The sequence below is a fragment of the Epinephelus fuscoguttatus genome, linkage group LG2 (assembly GCF_011397635.1).
Source record: "Epinephelus fuscoguttatus linkage group LG2, E.fuscoguttatus.final_Chr_v1".
NCBI lineage: Eukaryota > Metazoa > Chordata > Actinopteri > Perciformes > Serranidae > Epinephelus > Epinephelus fuscoguttatus.
The window spans coordinates 42097261-42114640 of NC_064753.1; the positions used below are offsets into that span (position 1 = coordinate 42097261).

The 17380-nt window shown below is 39.7% G+C and overlaps 2 protein-coding genes across 6 annotated transcripts; both read left to right on the top strand.

Moving 5' to 3' along the window:
• Nucleotides 1–793: 793 nt before the first annotated feature.
• On the top strand, nucleotides 794–7922 carry htatip2 (HIV-1 Tat interactive protein 2). Of its 4 annotated transcripts, none has more exons than XM_049595483.1 (8): nucleotides 794–850; nucleotides 974–1188; nucleotides 2477–2666; nucleotides 2752–2859; nucleotides 3566–3703; nucleotides 3828–3889; nucleotides 6627–6866; nucleotides 7394–7922. In XM_049595483.1, exons 2-7 carry the CDS (start codon nucleotides 1064–1066, stop codon nucleotides 6841–6843), a joined length of 840 nt encoding a protein of 279 aa, XP_049451440.1. In that variant the 5' UTR covers nucleotides 794–850; nucleotides 974–1063; the 3' UTR covers nucleotides 6844–6866; nucleotides 7394–7922. The 4 variants fall into 4 exon arrangements, with proteins under 4 accessions (XP_049451440.1, XP_049451449.1, XP_049451458.1 ...); XM_049595492.1 differs by having other exon boundaries at nucleotides 794–842; XM_049595501.1 differs by having other exon boundaries at nucleotides 804–850; nucleotides 978–1188.
• Nucleotides 7923–9627: 1705 nt separating this feature from the next.
• Nucleotides 9628–11468, top strand: LOC125900383 (uncharacterized). 2 transcript variants are annotated; one of them, XM_049595341.1, is made up of 3 exons: nucleotides 9628–9752; nucleotides 9846–9907; nucleotides 10008–11468. In XM_049595341.1, exons 1-3 carry the CDS (start codon nucleotides 9730–9732, stop codon nucleotides 11288–11290), a joined length of 1368 nt encoding a protein of 455 aa, XP_049451298.1. In that variant the 5' UTR covers nucleotides 9628–9729; the 3' UTR covers nucleotides 11291–11468. The 2 variants fall into 2 exon arrangements, with proteins under 2 accessions (XP_049451298.1, XP_049451307.1); XM_049595350.1 differs by having other exon boundaries at nucleotides 10032–11468.
• Nucleotides 11469–17380: the final 5912 nt, after the last annotated feature.

The window sequence follows — 17380 nt, forward strand, 5'->3', positions numbered from 1 at the left end:
GGATGAATGTTTTCTGAGAATAATTGAAGGGGTTGATATTTGTAGGTTATTGTGCAGTGGTTTCACTGGTCCAGCCCACCTGAGATCAAATTGGGCTGTATGTGGCCCCTGAACTAAAATGAGTTTGACACCCCTGCTTTAGGTTGACTTACTGTTTTAGCTGCCCATTAACTAAAGCTAGTAATAAGAAAATGACTTTTGTTCTCCAGATATGTGACTTTTACCCTGATTAACGTTGAAGAAGCAGTATTAGAGCCATTTATGAAATACACAAGAGGATTAGTTGTTCAGCATTTTGCCTTAAATTTTGTCTGAAAGTGAAACTAGTCTTCACTTGTAAAGTGTGGGACTTAATGTTGCAGTTGTGCGACTGTGCATTTGTCTACCTTACCCATGGTTATCATCCTTTTATAAGGAAATTGATATCCTTAATGGCTGACACTTTATTCATAACTATAAACATAAGTATTTTCCCCAATTTCTGAACATCATTTATGAACGTCTTTCTTAACCGGCAGGCCTTTTCCACAGCAGATATCTTGACTGGTCATAGTGGGAAAATTACACTGATAGCTCCATTAGTGTCCCAGTAGAGTGTGGTAGTAAGTCAGAAACGACCATCATTTTATTGATTGTAATAATTTATACCTGTGCTTTTTCTACACATCAAAATGTCTCCTGTCAAAAGGTTGTGTCAGAGATGAGCATCATGTTTTTAAAAGTATATTTTAATGTGCACCCATGCTTGTTTTTGAACTGAGCTTTCATATTCAAGTGCGCATGCGCAGTCCGTACAGCATTGTCCATGGTGGGACATGAGGATGAGAACGAGGCTCGCAGAGGTTCAAGGGTCTCTCCCTTTCTGTCCAGTTTATTATAATATCATACCTAATAAATACATTATACAGTTTACAGTATTGCTGTGAATATTCCCGTCGATCACTGACGGTGACGATTATTTCTATCTTTCCAGTCAGCCTATCAACGGAGCAGACACACAGCACCGTCCGCTAAAATGAAGCAACCAGGAAGTGTTCCAGCAATTTAATCGTCGCTCCTGGCGATGTCTGTTATTAAACTACTGGTCACCGCCCTAGGAAAAGCCACCGGGATCTTGACTGTCTTAATCGTTGTCATTGCAGTGGTTCTGAATTATTTCGACGACCCAGTTCCGGTTAAATACGCCAGGTAAGGATCAGCGGAGGTCTCTGTCTGCTTCTATGACAGCTGCACACGGCACACGTACAACCGTTAATGTAGCTGCTGTAACACCACAAACATACATTGACTGTAACGGCAGTTATATGTGAATATGTGTAATGTTTAATGTGAGCTACAGTTTTCCCACACCTGTAAACGTCAGAGAGATATCTGTGTTAATGTTAATGCTGCAGATAAAGTTTGTCAGCCTCTCTACTCTTACATGTATGCCTTTAACCCTTGTTGCTTCCACACCTGTCACCTCTCACACATTTCACACATTAAAACATAGATTAATTTGTCTTATTTCAGATAATGTGCCCATTTAAGCAACCGGACTTCCACAGTTTTGAATGTTATGCCTCAGCAGTCTGTCTCACTGCTACAATGTTATTTTACCTCATTAAGTCTTGAGCAAAAACACAAATGTGGACGCTTTCTCAGTCGTTTTAAATCCTGTCCACACACATGACATGTCCTCATCCACAGGAAAGTCTTGGGAGCTCAAAAGGTTTACACTTTAGGTGCACTTGTCAAGCATTGCCTCTCCATGTTATCTACAGTTGTGTCAAACAGTGACTAAGCACTTTCAGACCTAGCATGCAGAGACACATATATGACTGATCCTGGTTTATTAGCTAGTTAGACCTGTTAGACCAGTTTCAACTGCGGTTAAGTATGCCTTTATTCGGCTTCCAGCTCTACCAGTTTTATATGTCAATATCAAGGTTTATTAGCAGGAGATTTATGTATATTCAGCAATGCTTTGCACTGTAAGCTGTCAGCATTTTCAGCGTTCCTCCTTGGGTCTCCATGTGTATCCAGAGAGCCATCATCAAACCAAACCCCTTTAAGAAACACGTGCGTTTCTTTTTGGAAAACTCACTAGGACTGCATTCTGATTCTGAATTATACATCTTTACACATATGTCATAAATTGCAGTTTTTTATGTCATATACACTCAATTAATACCACCCACCAAGGTTGACAAGAGTCTAACTCACTGCAGAGTCGACTTCCCTCTGTCCTAACACCGAACTAGTTTCAGCCTGATGATAGCATGAAACTATACTTTGTAAGTCAGTGTATTTGACTGCACAATTCATTTCCCATTTACCGCCCAAATAAGTATGTAAAAACATACCATATGCCAAGATAGTAAATAATGTTTGTTCAGCACGTTTCACATTCGCACCAACTGTCTGCATAAAATACCTTTGTGTGATTTTAGCATTACCTGCACTCACGCATGCTGTTATCTGTTTCTGCTCACAGCATGGCTGAGGACATGAAGACGCTGGAGGAAAACTTCAGGCAACAAAATAAAAGCTGCTTTATCCTTGGTGCCTCTGGGGAAACGGGCAAGGTGCTGCTTAAAGAGCTGCTGGAGCGCAACATCTTCTCCAAGATCACTCTCGTCGGAAGGAGGCAGCTCACCTTTGAGGACAAAGCATATGAAAACCTGGTTAGTGGGTTGATTCTCCAGTCAGTTGGCTCCCATCACGTTGAAGGTGACATGTCGCTTACCATTGTGTTTTCCATGCCTCCAGGTTCAAGAGGTGGTGGACTTTGAGAAGCTTGATGATTACGCTGCTGCGTTCCAAGGCCATGATGTTGGCTACTGTTGTCTGGGAACAACCAAAGCAAAAGCAGGGACTGTAAGTTTAACTTTATAAATCCAACATGGGTTCTTTACTGGTCGTACTTTAGCGCAGAATTACCAAAATACAGATTTGATGGGGTTGTTAGTCCTAAGCATTCACTCATTCATTTTCCGTAACCGCTTATCCTGTTAGGGGTCGCGGGGGGGCTGGAGCCTATCCCAGCTGTCATTGGGTGAGAGGCAGGTTACACCCTGGACAGGTCACCAGACTATCACAGGGCTGACACATAGAGACAGACAACCATTCACACTCACATTCACACCTACGGACAATTTAGAGTCACCAGTTAACCTGCATGTCTTTGGACTGTGGGAGGAAGCCGGAGCACCTGGGGAAAACCCACGATGACACGGGGAGAACATGCAAACTCTGCACAGAAGGGCTCCCCCACCCTGGGTTCAAACCAGAAACCCTCTTGCTGTGAGGCAACAATGCTAACCACTGTACCACCGTGCCACCTAAGCAATAGATCAGCAGTTTCTTTGCCATGTGCCAGCAGTAGTGCCCAACTGAAACTAGAGGGGGCAATATGTCACATGTTTTGTTAATTCTTTACTCTAAACAGCTACTATACTCACTGTAATATTAAAATAGATATATTTTTACATTCAGTCAACTACAGGCAAGCCGTGGCAGTCAGTGTCGTCAAAATATTGTTAAAATGTATTTTTATTTCTGCTACTTCTTTCTCTTATTTCAGGATGGATTTATCCGCGTTGATCATGACTATGTTCTAAAATCAGCTGAGCTTGCCAAAGCAGGAGGCTGCACACAGTTCCACCTGGAGTCCTCCAGAGGAGCTGATAAAAACAGCAGTTTTCTCTACCTCAAAGTCAAGGTATCTTATTTCCTTCCTATACTGCTCACCATTTACTGAAATCTTATTCATTTATTATACTTATTATTCCATAATGATTTTGGATAACCCCTGAAAGATAAACATGAAATGGATTTTCTTCCAGGGACAAGTGGAGGCAGAGATCGAGGCACTGGGTTTTGACAGATACGCCATTTACAGACCGGGGTGAGGGATCTCATTTACTTAATTCAATCATTTTATGAGACACATTTATCATACGAGACAAGAACAATTGTTATTAAACTAAAATGTACATGCAGCAGGGTTCCCATGTGTCCAGGAAAACAGTTGACTGATTTTCCAGTCATGGAAAATACATGATTAATAAGAGAGAGTAAAATGTCCTAGAACATTCTCCTATTTCCCTTTAGCTGAGAATGAACTGGTTTGGTATCTATTGGGGATCCCTACCATGGATAACACTCCCATCTAAAAAGGGCTACGTCATGTTCAGGATCCTATTAATAGTCAAATGGTAGTTAATGGAAGAGAGTATCATGAATAGGCTGCTCTTGGTGAAAACTTAGGGTGTGCCACATCATCTCGTTCACAATAATACCGATATAATTTTTAATATGAAAAATTCATATCATGATATTAGTGATATTTGGACCTGTTGACATATTGATGTCATACTGTTACCCACGGCAACAGCAACCATGGCTGAAAATGAAATTATTACCAACTCTATGATGGTTCCAAAAAGAGGAGCAGCTTCAGTAGTGTGGAATAAACTGTGGCGTCCTGAATGTTTTATGAACAGCCCCGGACTTCTCAGACTCTTTTAGTGACTTACAGCTCAGAGGGAACTCATTCAGCGGCTCCTCTGGCAGCAGCACAGCGTCTCTCCCTCTCCTCTCTCACCATCTGTCATAAACCTTTGGTAATGTAAACCTACGTGACCCTCGCAGCTCGACAAAAAACCTACATATATGTGAACGTGTGATAGTTGTGGTATCATAACAGCCTGTCACAGGTTACAGCGTGATGATTCGAGGAGAAATGGCAGAGCATAAAGGTCCAGGTGGAAAAAAAAACAACTCAACCATTTAGGATTTTACTAAAACAAGGAAATCACCTGTTGATTTATATATATAGACCCCAGGGGACATTTTTTGTATTTGGGAGCTGTTTAAATGTGTAATTTGTGGAAGATTTTATTTTGTTGATCTATTATTGTTTTATACAGAATTGGAATCTCACTCTGAGTTACTGCTGTTGTTCACAAACGAAAGAAATGAGAGATCGTTTTTGTTTAGTTTTTACTGAATATTTGAAGGCAAACTGTGAAACTGTATCACTTATTTTGTTGCAGTTCTATTTTCTTAAATTAATAATTACATTTTTTTTAATAATTTGTCCTACCGTCAAGAATAAAGTTATTGCAAAAATACCCTGATATATTGTGATATAATTTCAGGGCCATATCACCAGTGGAAACACATTAAACACACGCCCAAGTCTTGTAATGTGGTAGCCGATACAGGTTGGATGACATTATAATTTCAGTGGCTGAAACTTAATAATATAAGTTACATTATCCTTCAAATGTGCTTATCACTGCTGGCTGTTAAGCTGTTAAGCTTTATATAATTTTATTGTATTTCTATAATCAAATTGTCAGAATTTCTACACCTGTACATGATTTTATCCATAGACTGCACATCTTTTGAATCAGACTGTCACATAGAGAAACATATTAGGGTATTGCACAATTCTGTCAGACTTTTTCAGCTATATACCCCCTCTGAAATATGTTTTCAATTATGTACCCCCCGACCAGCACAAAACATTGTTTGGCAGAAACACATTTAACAAATGTAAATATAAACCTGGTTGCATTTGTTGCCATAGTTGATAGTTTACAGCAGTTAACAAATGCACTGAAAGTAGCAATATTTAATACAAAATTTGGTTTTATCAAACTTACATTTTTTATTTGAGCTTATTATGCATGACTGACAGTTTTAAAAAGAAGAAGAAAAAATTAATGTACCCCCTGCAGTACTCCAAAGTACCACTAGGGGTACTCGTATCCCCTTTTAAGAAACACTGAGGTAGATCATCACTGAAAATGTCCTGGAAAATGATCTCTAGAAAACAGTGGGAACCCTGATACATGAATACATTCCGTACAACACAAGTTCTGTGTATAGGGAATCATTTTATCTTAATCGCATACTTTTAACTTGGCCAATACCAAATATTTGCACAGATATACCTGAAAATAAGCATCCTCATCCAGCTGAACTGCAGTTACGTTTTAAGTTTTGTGTAAATGTCACCAAAACACATTGGACTGTGGGAATACGGGGATGGATAGTGACACCTGATAGCAGCTGATTCATAATGGAGTAGAACAAAACAATATCTTGGCTGATGCTCAGATTCATTCATGTCTTTAAGCTGTCTTGGTTGATAAACACTAGAGAAGAAGAGTGCAAACATTATGCTTTTGTAATGTTTCTGGGACTGTGATCGAGTTTGTTTCTATTGCCTTGCTGCTGATTTTGAAGTTTGACAGGTTTCCAAAACTCCATACAGGAAACAAGGCTTCTGTGACACCATGTTACCGTTGTTCAAAGTCATGGCTGAAGCATTATAGTGTGATAGGAAAGTTACATTTTTACCAAATACAAGATTATAACAAAGTCACTGTGGTACAGAACATAAGAAATATTTGATCGCATACTTTTACATCATATAAATTATTGATCAGACTTGATTGTCTCACTCTACTAAAGTCATTCTGCCTGACATTGAAGATCAGTGTTGTCAATCGCCACAGTGGAGAGAAGAAAATTAGGTCAAATCTGCTGTATGAAGTTTATGATTAAATAACCCGATGCTACCCAAATACAGTCTCTAAATCATCAATACCTTTTGTGTTTGCCTCCAACAGAGTTTTATTGGTAGATCGAGTGGAGAGCCGGCCTGCTGAGTTTATGGCCAGGAAATTCTTCAGTGCCCTTTCCTCCGTGTTTTCTACGTCCATGTCCATCCCAATCCAGGCGGTGGCAAAAGCGATGGTGTCAAACACTCTGATACAGCCTGAGAAGAAGACGGAGATCCTGGAGAACAATGCCATCGCCACTCTGGGGAAGAGTGCAGGGAAATAAAGGAGAGCAGGAAATACACTGAGGTGAGAAAAACGCATAACAAGCAGTGGTTCCTGACATGGGACTGACACATGTTGGGTTAATGCTGTAGTCCTGTAAACTTCAGAGAGATTTAAATGGCAGTGTGCACTCTGAGATTACACACAAACAGAACAAATAAGCATAATTAATAATTAGGAGGTAGATTTATTTGTTCTGCATAACAAATCTATTCATAAGATTGCTGGTCGGTAAATATTTGGGACTCTGGTTTAAGGAGTTTTAAAGTTCTGTCCAGTTTTGTTCCCGAGTCAGATAAAGAAAATTCTGCTAAGATGATCACTTAATTTATATATCCACAACAAAGGCTTTAGCTTTCATCTTAAGGTAATAATTCATGATTAATATTCAAATTTTGGCACAGTCCTCTTACAGCTGTGGTAATGATTTAAACAATGAAGTCTGGAAAGAAAATATAAATCAAGTAGTTAGATTTCTTTTGCTTAAGTTAATTCTTTGGACTTTGGTTAAATTCACTGTTTTTCACATTTTTTTTATTTTCTCTTCTCAGGTCATTTCAGCAGCTGTACGGAGACGACAACATAAGCAAAATATTTCATCATGGAATTATATTGTTTGGTTTTTTTGTCTTGAATAAAATTTAATATTTTCATCAGGGAACAACTGCCAGGCTTTATCATGTGTGCCATTTGTGCTCGGAGACAACACACTGACCAACTGCCTTAAAGTAAATGCTGACGTTCATCCTGCATCAGATTAAAAATTCAGAATGTCTTTTACATGCTTTCTTTAAGTTATTATCAATATTTAACTGTGTTTGATTTAGAAAAATGTTCTGATCATGACTGTCAATATTATTAATATCTGATGTCTGTATCTGAGCTATACTGCATCTGTGCACCATTTGGTATATTGCATGCATATACACAATATCTATGATACATCACAGGTCATTTATGAATTCATGCAGACAACATGCAGATTCTTGTTTTGGTTGCTCTCATTGCTCAAAGTGAAGCACTTCAAACTGCCTTTGTGTTTGAGAGATGATTCAAATAAAGTTGCCTTCTCTCTCTGTCTGGCAGCGCCCCCTTGTGACTGAATGTGGTTACGTCAGTGGTCTCTAAATATTTGTATGATACAGACTCCTTCTCATCCAGAAACCTGAGGTTACATTTTATGTTTAAGTCCCAATAGCCAAATGAGTCTTGAACTCTTGAGATGCCACCTCGCAGAAGGTGACCTACACAGTGGCATTTTTTTCTGTAGGGTCTCAAACAGGTTTTCCAAGAGACTAGATTAGAATTCATATCTGTACATTTAATCTGCTTTAAGATTACAGAAATAGTCATTTGTGTTGATTAACCTGCTGGTGCTTTGTTTTTTTAAATTCTGAATGAATTAAAAACAAAAAACAAACAAAAAAAAACATATAAAAACATACACATGCTCATGAAAACATGCTGTCTGGGGTGATAATTTTAATAACATGATGCTCATCTCTGATAGAACTCTTTAACAGAGGACATTTTGACATGTAGAAAAAGCACAGGTATAATTTATTATAAATTATAAAATAAATGATGGCTCAATTACATAGAGCCATTTCTGACTTACTACCACACCTTACTGGGACACTAATGGAGCCATCAGTGTAATTTTCCCACTATGACCAGTCAAAATATCTGCTGTGAAAAAGGCCTGCTGGCAAACAAACACGTTCATAAAGAAATTGGGGTAAAACACTAAGTTATGAATAAAGGATATCATTTCCCTGTTTTAGCATAAAGAAGTTCATTCTGGAAACATTCATCCATTTACAAAACAAATGATGAACAGTGAACAATATCCTAAGGAAAAAAATGTGTAAAATCAACAGTTTGTCTCAGTTTTTTTCTCATTCAGTCAGTCTACTACTCACTGTCATTACATGTGACTTTTCTTCATAATTTTCCACTAAAGTGGAAGCTAATACAGAAGCAGGTTAAGTCATCTGCCATACAAACCATTTATAATCTGAAGTTTTGTCAGTGCCACAGCAGCAGGGTTCCACCCATACTGTTTTAAGATAAAAGTCTGATACAGATTATTTTATAGTGAAGCTGCTGGTTGACAATATTTTGCACAATGTTCAATATCTTTAAATATAACCACATAAAGTATTGATTGTTGTTTAAGAGAGCTGTATTCTGGTGAGAGTGGAGAAGCCTCTGAGGCAGTATTTTACATGGGATATCTGCTCACTGTTGAAATTGCTCCTGAAACCTCTCAGCCTTCACCAGAGCATCAACATTAGGTGTGTTAAGTCATCTAGTGGACTGGATCGGACCCTTAGGTGGGCCGGTTCTGGCCCCTGGGTCATATGTTTGACACCCCTGATCTAAAGCAATCTTTGTAGCAAGACAGTCAGTGCTTTAGCTTTAAATAAAGTTGTTTCACACAGTAAAACAGATATAAAATGTTAAGAATTAACTGCTGACAGTCTGCAGGTCCATACTCTTTTTTTTTAAATCCAAAATATACAAATGTTTGCCTGCACACATCAACAGATTCTTCCTTCCTTCCACACATACACTGTATATACACTGCACATTTCATTAAATCACAGAAAACACCTTAATTTAACTCTCAAAAGTGATACTAAGCAAAATAATTTACCTCAAACTGACGTATTTAAGGGGAACACACAGCTTTCTCTTCCTCTTGCAGCCTTGGGTGTTGCCGTCAGGGCCATGCAGCAATTAGTCCACAATGAGGAACAGCTGAGTGGATCTGCCTCTCGCTGCTTAGAGTGTAGAAACAGGTGTCTGGGTCTGTGTTCCCTGTTTCAACAGGTTGAGCATGAGTTAGTTTTGGGTATGGTGCTGCAGGAAAAAAAGCTTAGCAATGAGCGCTACACATTGTTTGAGGTAAAGTGTCCTGTGTAATGTCACTTTTCATTTTAGCTATTTGAATACTTTGTAAACTTATGGTCCTAACCTGTGTTGTCCTTTACTCTGCAGGCTGTTTGTGCTTTGTTTTTGGCTGCTGGTTGGTGATGTAAATTGTGAGAACACCCAGAGAGGTATTGCATGCTATTTTAACAGCCATTAACTTTTAACATGAAAATGACTGTTGTATAGACAGACCTGTACAGTCTCCGTCTGTGTGTTTTGTTTCAATAGGTCATGTCCAACATGTCTACGCAGGACAGGCCCCAAGGGGAGTCCACAATGACAACAGAGACGATAAAAGATGGAGTGAACCACCTATTGTCAGAATCCCTGCAGCTGGTTACAAGATATCAAGTGTGGACAGAGGGATACAAGGCAACATTTACCCTGCACAAGAAGACCACAGCACTGCCTCTAGATCATCACAGATCCAAAGCCAATATCCTGTTATGCCTGAAATACAAAGAAGCAATGATCCAAAAAGACAAGTTAACCATTTCCAACCTGGCTTCAGCTCAGCCTCAGTTACTCAAAGACGAAGTAATGTGATGCACAGCCGCTCTGGAAACAAAGCATTTGCTTTCCCTGATGGCGAAAAGATTCCTCCAGTTCACGACCCACTCCATATTTATCATGCAGGAGCTGAGTCGACAGGAAGGTTTTCATCTGTTGAGGTAGACAAACCTCCAGTAGGCTTAGGACCCAACAACAGAAGGGTCCCCATCTTCTCACACAGCAGTAAAGCAAGTCAGGCAATTCACATAAACCCCTCCAGACCCAACACAAATCTGCAAGAGTCGCATCGCATACCCAGGCCTGAGGTTGGTGGACATCGCTCTGCTTATGTTTTCCCCAAAAGTTTTAATCATGGGAGAACAAACTTGCTACGAAATGTTTTCAAACCCATAGACAAGGAGACAGACTCCGTCATAAAGGGATATTCTCCTGACAGCAACTCAGCAGGAAAAGTAGGCTCACAGATATGGCGTCCCAGGGTCTATAGCAGCGACGTGATGTCTGAAGCAAGAGGATACACCCATGTCCGCCACCTCAAGCCTGCCTTTGACAAAACAAGGCCCCAAGCTAGTTCTACAGCAGGTAGAAAGTTCTTGGAATCAGGGCATCCACCTGTAAAACACAATCCTGGCATTTATAGCCATGATTCAACAAAACTAGGGTTTGGTCCCGGGGTTCCAGCATCAGGTGAAAGGCAGCGAAATTATAACTTCAGAGGAAGCCAGCCCAGCAGCTGGCATCCTCCAACACCAGACAGAGCGCAAGTTCCTGTCCAAGGCAAATTCAAACCTTTCCAAAGACATCCTACAAATGATGCTGCTCACAACCACTCACCATACAGTGAAACAACTCCCACTCAGACAACTCTTACTCCTCGTTTAAACTCCACGGGTACAACTTCATCAATTCTTCCTTCAGTTACTGGAAACTGGAGCACCAAGTCTGCTTCACCTCTGCAAACAACGGGCCGAGATGAAGAACTCAAGCCTCAAGCATAGAACCATGACGGCCAGTCTGAGAGTTCAGCAGAAGTTGGATCTTCCTTTGAACAAAACACTTGCAGTTTATCCTCCAAAGCTGCAACCAGCAGATGAAGAAAGGATCTCAAGATTTCTAGACATCATTAATCCGGTAAACTGGAGTTTAAATTGACCTGCCAGATGCTGCACAAACGTCAACATGGGGGACAGCAAGAAGGTACACCTTTGTGGTCAACTGAAGCTTTTTTGGCATCTTATCCAAATTTGTTATTTCTATTTGCAAGAATGTGAACGTGAAAGTTGATAGTCATACTATTTATGTAGTAACTAACTTTATGTTCCCCCCCTTCAGATTTTAAACCGACTGGGAGATCTGCACTTTTCCAGAAAGGGTCTCACTGTGAATAAAAGAACATTTAAAACCTTCGCTAATTTTTGTTCCTTTGTTTTCTCTTTACAGAATAGTTTTGCTATTGTAGGTACACCACAAATCAGAGTTGATCAGAGGTTAGTTTGCAGGTTAAAGCTTTTCTCTCAGGTAAAAGAAAATGTTTCCGAGTGGTCGAGAGCACTCACGCCAAGAGAAGAGAAAACATCTTGTTTTCACAGTACACTAAATTTTTGTCCAGAGCAAGGAAACACAAGTTTTAAATTTGAGGGACATAAAAAAATACATGAATATCATACAATCAAATTTAGATGATGTTTTGGATTATTAAATTATGAGCCAAAGAAACACCACTGCACTAGTTCCATTGATCCCACTCAAGCACTGTACTTGTCTGTACTTAAGACTTGCAGTTTTAACAATTGTTTAAATTATTTTCCAAGCAAATACATTTAATGGTTCCAGCGTCTCAAATGTGAGGACTTGCTGCTTTTTTCCTTTGAATTACTGGAATTATTCTGATTAAAATTGATGACAATTTCTCTGCTTTGAGTACTTTTGCTTTTAATACTTAAGTAATATTTCCAACACAGGACTTTTACTAGTAACTCAGAATTTTAACAGTGCGGTATTTTACTTAAGTAAAAGATCTGAATGCTTCCTCCACCACTGCTGCTGACAGTGTCCACAGTATTACAAAGGTTTTGTCATTTCTGTTTCTTTTCATGTGTCTGTAACACCAGGAAAACATTGGGAATTTATGTTACCTTTGTTTAAGTTTATTTAACACTAAGTAGGTTTTACTTCTGCAAAACTTCTTTTTCTTCCAACAGAAGAAAAAGTGGCATCGCTCCAATTCTTGGGCATGCGTCAAGAGTATTACATCACAGCACTTGCCCTTATATCGTGTTTAGGGATAGTACCTATGCTCATAGGTTACTTCATTATTCAGCACACCTGTGTAAGAGCAGATTTGACTTCTCTTATTTTTTCTCTAAACAGTAAAACTGAGAAAAAAAATCTAAGAGAAATGTAAGAGAATGTTGCTGCATGGGGCCCAGTGATTGGCTAAAATAGGATGATTTATAACTGGGACAGAGCACACAGTTCCCTTTGGTCAGGAGAGGCTTCTGAAATATTTTTTCTTTCTGATTTACATTTTATTTCATGCAATAATTTGCAGTGTAACATGAGAAGGATCAGACAAAAACTACTGAGGATCCATAAGAAACAATGGAAAGCTGAGATTTGGAATAGGCCTAAGCGCAGAAACTATGTTCAAATCAAAGCGGATTATGACATTGAACTTTACGTCAAATTAAATGTAGCTACAAAGAGGGCAGATATCCCTTTGTGCTCAGCTAAGAACTGGTACCTTACCACTGGCAACTGAGGAGGGCACAGTGGTGTAGTGGTAGTTGATGAGGTAGGTGTACTACTGGGTAGATGGGTAGGTTACAGAGGAGGAAGTGGGCATACTCTCCTATATATTACAATGGCTTTTTGGCTAATAGGTGGGTACACAGCCAGAAAAATAGATGGTATAGCCTGTATACCTGCGTATACCCACCACTACACCACTGGGTAGGCAGATATGAAGGTATTTTTGTTGTTTGCTGAGGATGAATTTCATTTTGTGTTCCACTGCCTCATGTACAGCGTATTGAGGAATAATTTCTTTATAAATGTTTACTTGAATAACTCAATTTGTTTTGGTTATGTGAAGGTAACAAGTTGTGCTGGCTCTTTAATAAAGATATTTTTGCAATACTTATATGAAATGCATGGAAACTAAGATGGAGAACATTGTATCTATCATTATAAGATATTTTTTATTGTGGAACTTCATGTTATGCCTGGTCATGTGGCCACCCTGGTTGTTGTCTAGTGTCTTGTGACACACTGGGCTCCGACTGGGATCTGGGCTCCACACTCCAGTCCAGTAGGTGTCAGTAATGCACCTGAAAGCAGGTTTTCCAACCGCCATTTAACTCGAAGAAGCATCATCGGGTGCGTCCCAAGTCTCTTAAATTACTGCTAGTGCTACTGCTAGCTGACTTTGCTAGCTGTTTAGCCCCTCCCACCCATAGACATATATACATAGACGCCGCATTGACTGCCGCTGCCCATTGGAGCCGACGTCCTCGCCGGCCGCCATCTTGGATGGGTCTCGCTTCGCCTCCACAGTGCATTCACTTCTATTGAGGAAGGAGCTGTATGCACAAGTAAAATAGAATAACTCACTGAATTTTCAACTGATTTTCACGCGGTTTGGTTTGTTACAAACGGCACACATGTAGTTATGATACAGGATGCTTTCGTACATTAAAAATGCGGGATTTCATGCTTTAATACTTTCTGCAGATAGCAACAGCATGTTGTTTAGGTCACAACACAGTGCTTTTATTTACCTCAACCTCAACCCCAGAGTGGGATATATATATATATATATATATATATATATATACACACACAGTATTTATATACTGTATAAACACAATACAAAACACAGTATAGCATATTATGTATAGCATAATATGTAGATCTGAGGTTTGCTCAAACTGTCAGCTCCTTTAAATCAGGGCTAAAACACTATTGTTTACTGAAGCGTACTCTTAGATTAAATACTTACCTGCTGTATTCTACTGCCCGTACTTTTTAACTACACACTGCTGATTTATGCCTTTTATTATTCTACTTCTTTTCTTATCCTGACGGTTCAATGTATTGAGCCTGTTTTTATTTTATGTTACTGTATTTTATTATCACTGTCATTCTCAATTTCTATTTATCTTTTCAATCGACTGTTTTTATTGTTTTAAATTGTGTCTTGTTGCTTTTAATGTCTCTGTAAAGCACTTTGAATTACCTTGTGTTGAATTGTGCTATACAAATAAACTTGCCTTGCCTTGCCTTGCCTAACACACCTTTGTGCACATATTCACTTTTCCACCAGCTGTGCTGCAAATATCCCCTGCTTCTCATCCTTCTGTATCTTTTTTCAAATTATCTTGACCACAGTCCCATTTTCATAGTTATAATACCAATTCCAAAATTAATTTCAGTGTTTATGTAAATACTGAAAATGTTTTTTACCACTTTTGAGGGATCACAGCAGTCAGTGTAATAAGAATAACTTTACTGATCCCCGAAAAGAAAATTTCAAAGAAGTCTGTAAGATCATCTATTTAACAAAGAATTATTAAGTCTGATGGCTGTGGGTATAAAAGAGAGTGGGTGTGTGTGAGAAATAAACTCAATCAACAATAGAGTTTTTTCTTTATTAAAATATATTAAATAAATTTATATGCTATACTATGTTTTGTATTGTGTATAATATATATATATATATATATATATCCATCCCACTCTGGGGTTGAGGTGAATAAAATAACTGTGTTGTGACCTAAATAACATGCTGTTGCTATCTGCAGAAAGTATTAAAGCATGAAATCCCGCATTTTTAATGTACGAAAGCATCCTGTATCATAACTACATGTGTGCCGTTTGTAACAAACCAAACCGCGTGAAAATCAGTTGAAAATTCAGTGAGTTATTCTATTTTACTTGTGCATACAGCTGCTTCCCCAATAGAAGTGAATGCACTGTGGAGGCGAAGCGAGACCCATCCAAGATGGCGGCCGGCGAGGACGCGCTCAGGCAGTCGATGCGGCGTCTATGTATATATGTCTATGCTCCCACCTAGGAAAAAATGCGTGGAGCTAGCGCTAGGAGCGATGAGCGAGCATTGTCGGTTTAAGAGACATGAGACGGCCTTACTCTGAAGCGTCACGTGAAGCGACGTCCATTCCTGATGACGGCGGCACAACTGGATCTGCTGCATAACGGAGCCAGCGTTTGGCGTACATCCCAAGTCCCATTATATTCGCTGATCAAAGCCGTAACCCCCCCGCCGTCATGACTTTGGTCACACAGTTTTGCATGTATAACCATTGTTCTTGAGACATTTGCCGAAGTTTGTGGCAATTAAAGAACGCTCTGTAGCCCTGCCACTGTCACTGTGATGAGCATCATTATCATTATTATTATCATCATCATTATTATCACTATTATTAAATCCACTCGCCATTATTCAACAACTCAGCTGCTGAGTGAATAAGACATCAGACCTGTCAGTCTACCTCAATCAATTCAATGTTATTTATAAAGCCCAATATCACAATTTGCCTCACAGGGCTTTACAGCATACGACATCCCTCTGTCCTTAGGACCCTCACAGCTGATCAGGAAAAACTCCGCAAAAACCCCTTTAACAGGGGAAAAAACGGTAGAAACCTCAGGAAGAGCAACTGAGGAGGGATCCCTCTTCCAGGACGGACAGATGTGCAATAGATGTCGTACAGAACAGATCAGCATAATAAATTAACAGTAATCCGTATGAGAGAGAGAGAGAGAGAGAGAGAGAGAGAGACAATGACAGAGAGAGGTGCAGGACAGACGGTAATGACAGTAGCTTACAACAACATGAAAGTGATAATATTAATTAATATTACCTACGAGCTATTCTACTCACATGACATGCAGGACAATTAATGATGGGCAAATGTGTGTGTGTTTGTGTGTGGTGTTATATCAACACGTGTGGTTCTGGACATGAGCAGCTGCACATTTAACAGCCACACATCACCGACAGTCCGCTGAACAACGCAACGGATTGTGAATGAAATAAACTTAATAACAACATGACAGTCTTGCACGAAATATCATTAACGTTACTCTGTGTAGTCACGTAGGCATGTGAATTACAGCGTTTCATTGCATGTAACGGGTACACTTGCGCTATTTCTCCGCCATCTCGTTCAAATAAGACAGATAAAGGGGGCTGGTATTTATACGTCATGGCCTCAAGCTGAAAAAGACTTCCTGTTAGGAACCTCTCGACCATCCTAGCTCGCAGCTGCTTAAAGCTTGCTGCTAGTTCCTCGCTGCACAAATAAGAGACTTGGGACGGCCTAGAAGATGGCGCACCTCGAACGACTTCCGGTTCAAGCGATGAGCTAGCAGTAGCACTATAAAAATAAGAGACTTGGGACGCACCCATCATCATCATCAGCAGCAGCAGAAGAAGAACAACAACAATGAAAGGAAGTGACGTCATTGTGACATCACGTTACATCGAACTAAATAGACCCAGTCTTGAGGAGAGGTATCAACTCATCAGCCAACATGCCAGTCTTTTTTTTAGGCTTTGTTGTGGCTCCTTTGATCCACAAAATTGTTGGTGGACTCATCAGGTCTGCGCTGGAGCATCTTGGCTACATTTCAGTTCATAACCCAGCAGAACCTGAAATAACCAACATCATCCACTGGGATTATTTCAGGTTCTGCAATAAAATAATCCCAGTGTGGATGATGTTTTACCAACATCATCCACTGGGATTATTTCAGGCTCTGCAATAAAATAATCCCAGTGGATGATGTTTTACCAACATCTCAATCAGGCGAGACTGGAGGCGTCAGTCAAGTCGAGATGTTGCAAAATGCTGATGTTGGAACCTCAGGCCTAGGCCATCTGATGTCCGACACGGTCTTTTCCACGGTCCAAACAAGATTATCAGATTTTTCGGCCAGGACCAGTGCAGCTGTTGCGCCCATGGCACAGCCAAGGATTGTACCCTTTATATCTGCGACACCAGAAAGAATCACAGCTTTTTTGTACATGGCACGAGAAAGAATCACAGCTTTTTTGTTCATGGCAC

Excerpts from the sequence above, each read along its gene's own strand:
- htatip2 (XM_049595483.1), top strand. The coding sequence starts at position 1,064 with ATGTCTGTTATTAAACTACTGGTCACCGCCCTAGGAAAAGCCACCGGG. Across the intron at positions 2,667-2,751 it reads ACAAAGCATATGAAAACCTG|GTTCAAGAGGTGGTGGACTT; the intron begins GTTAGTGGGTTG and ends CCATGCCTCCAG. Across the intron at positions 3,704-3,827 it reads TTCTCTACCTCAAAGTCAAG|GGACAAGTGGAGGCAGAGAT; the intron begins GTATCTTATTTC and ends ATTTTCTTCCAG.
- LOC125900383 (XM_049595341.1), top strand. The coding sequence starts at position 9,730 with ATGAGCGCTACACATTGTTTGAG. Across the intron at positions 9,753-9,845 it reads AGCGCTACACATTGTTTGAG|GCTGTTTGTGCTTTGTTTTT; the intron begins GTAAAGTGTCCT and ends TTTACTCTGCAG. Across the intron at positions 9,908-10,007 it reads TTGTGAGAACACCCAGAGAG|GTCATGTCCAACATGTCTAC; the intron begins GTATTGCATGCT and ends TTGTTTCAATAG.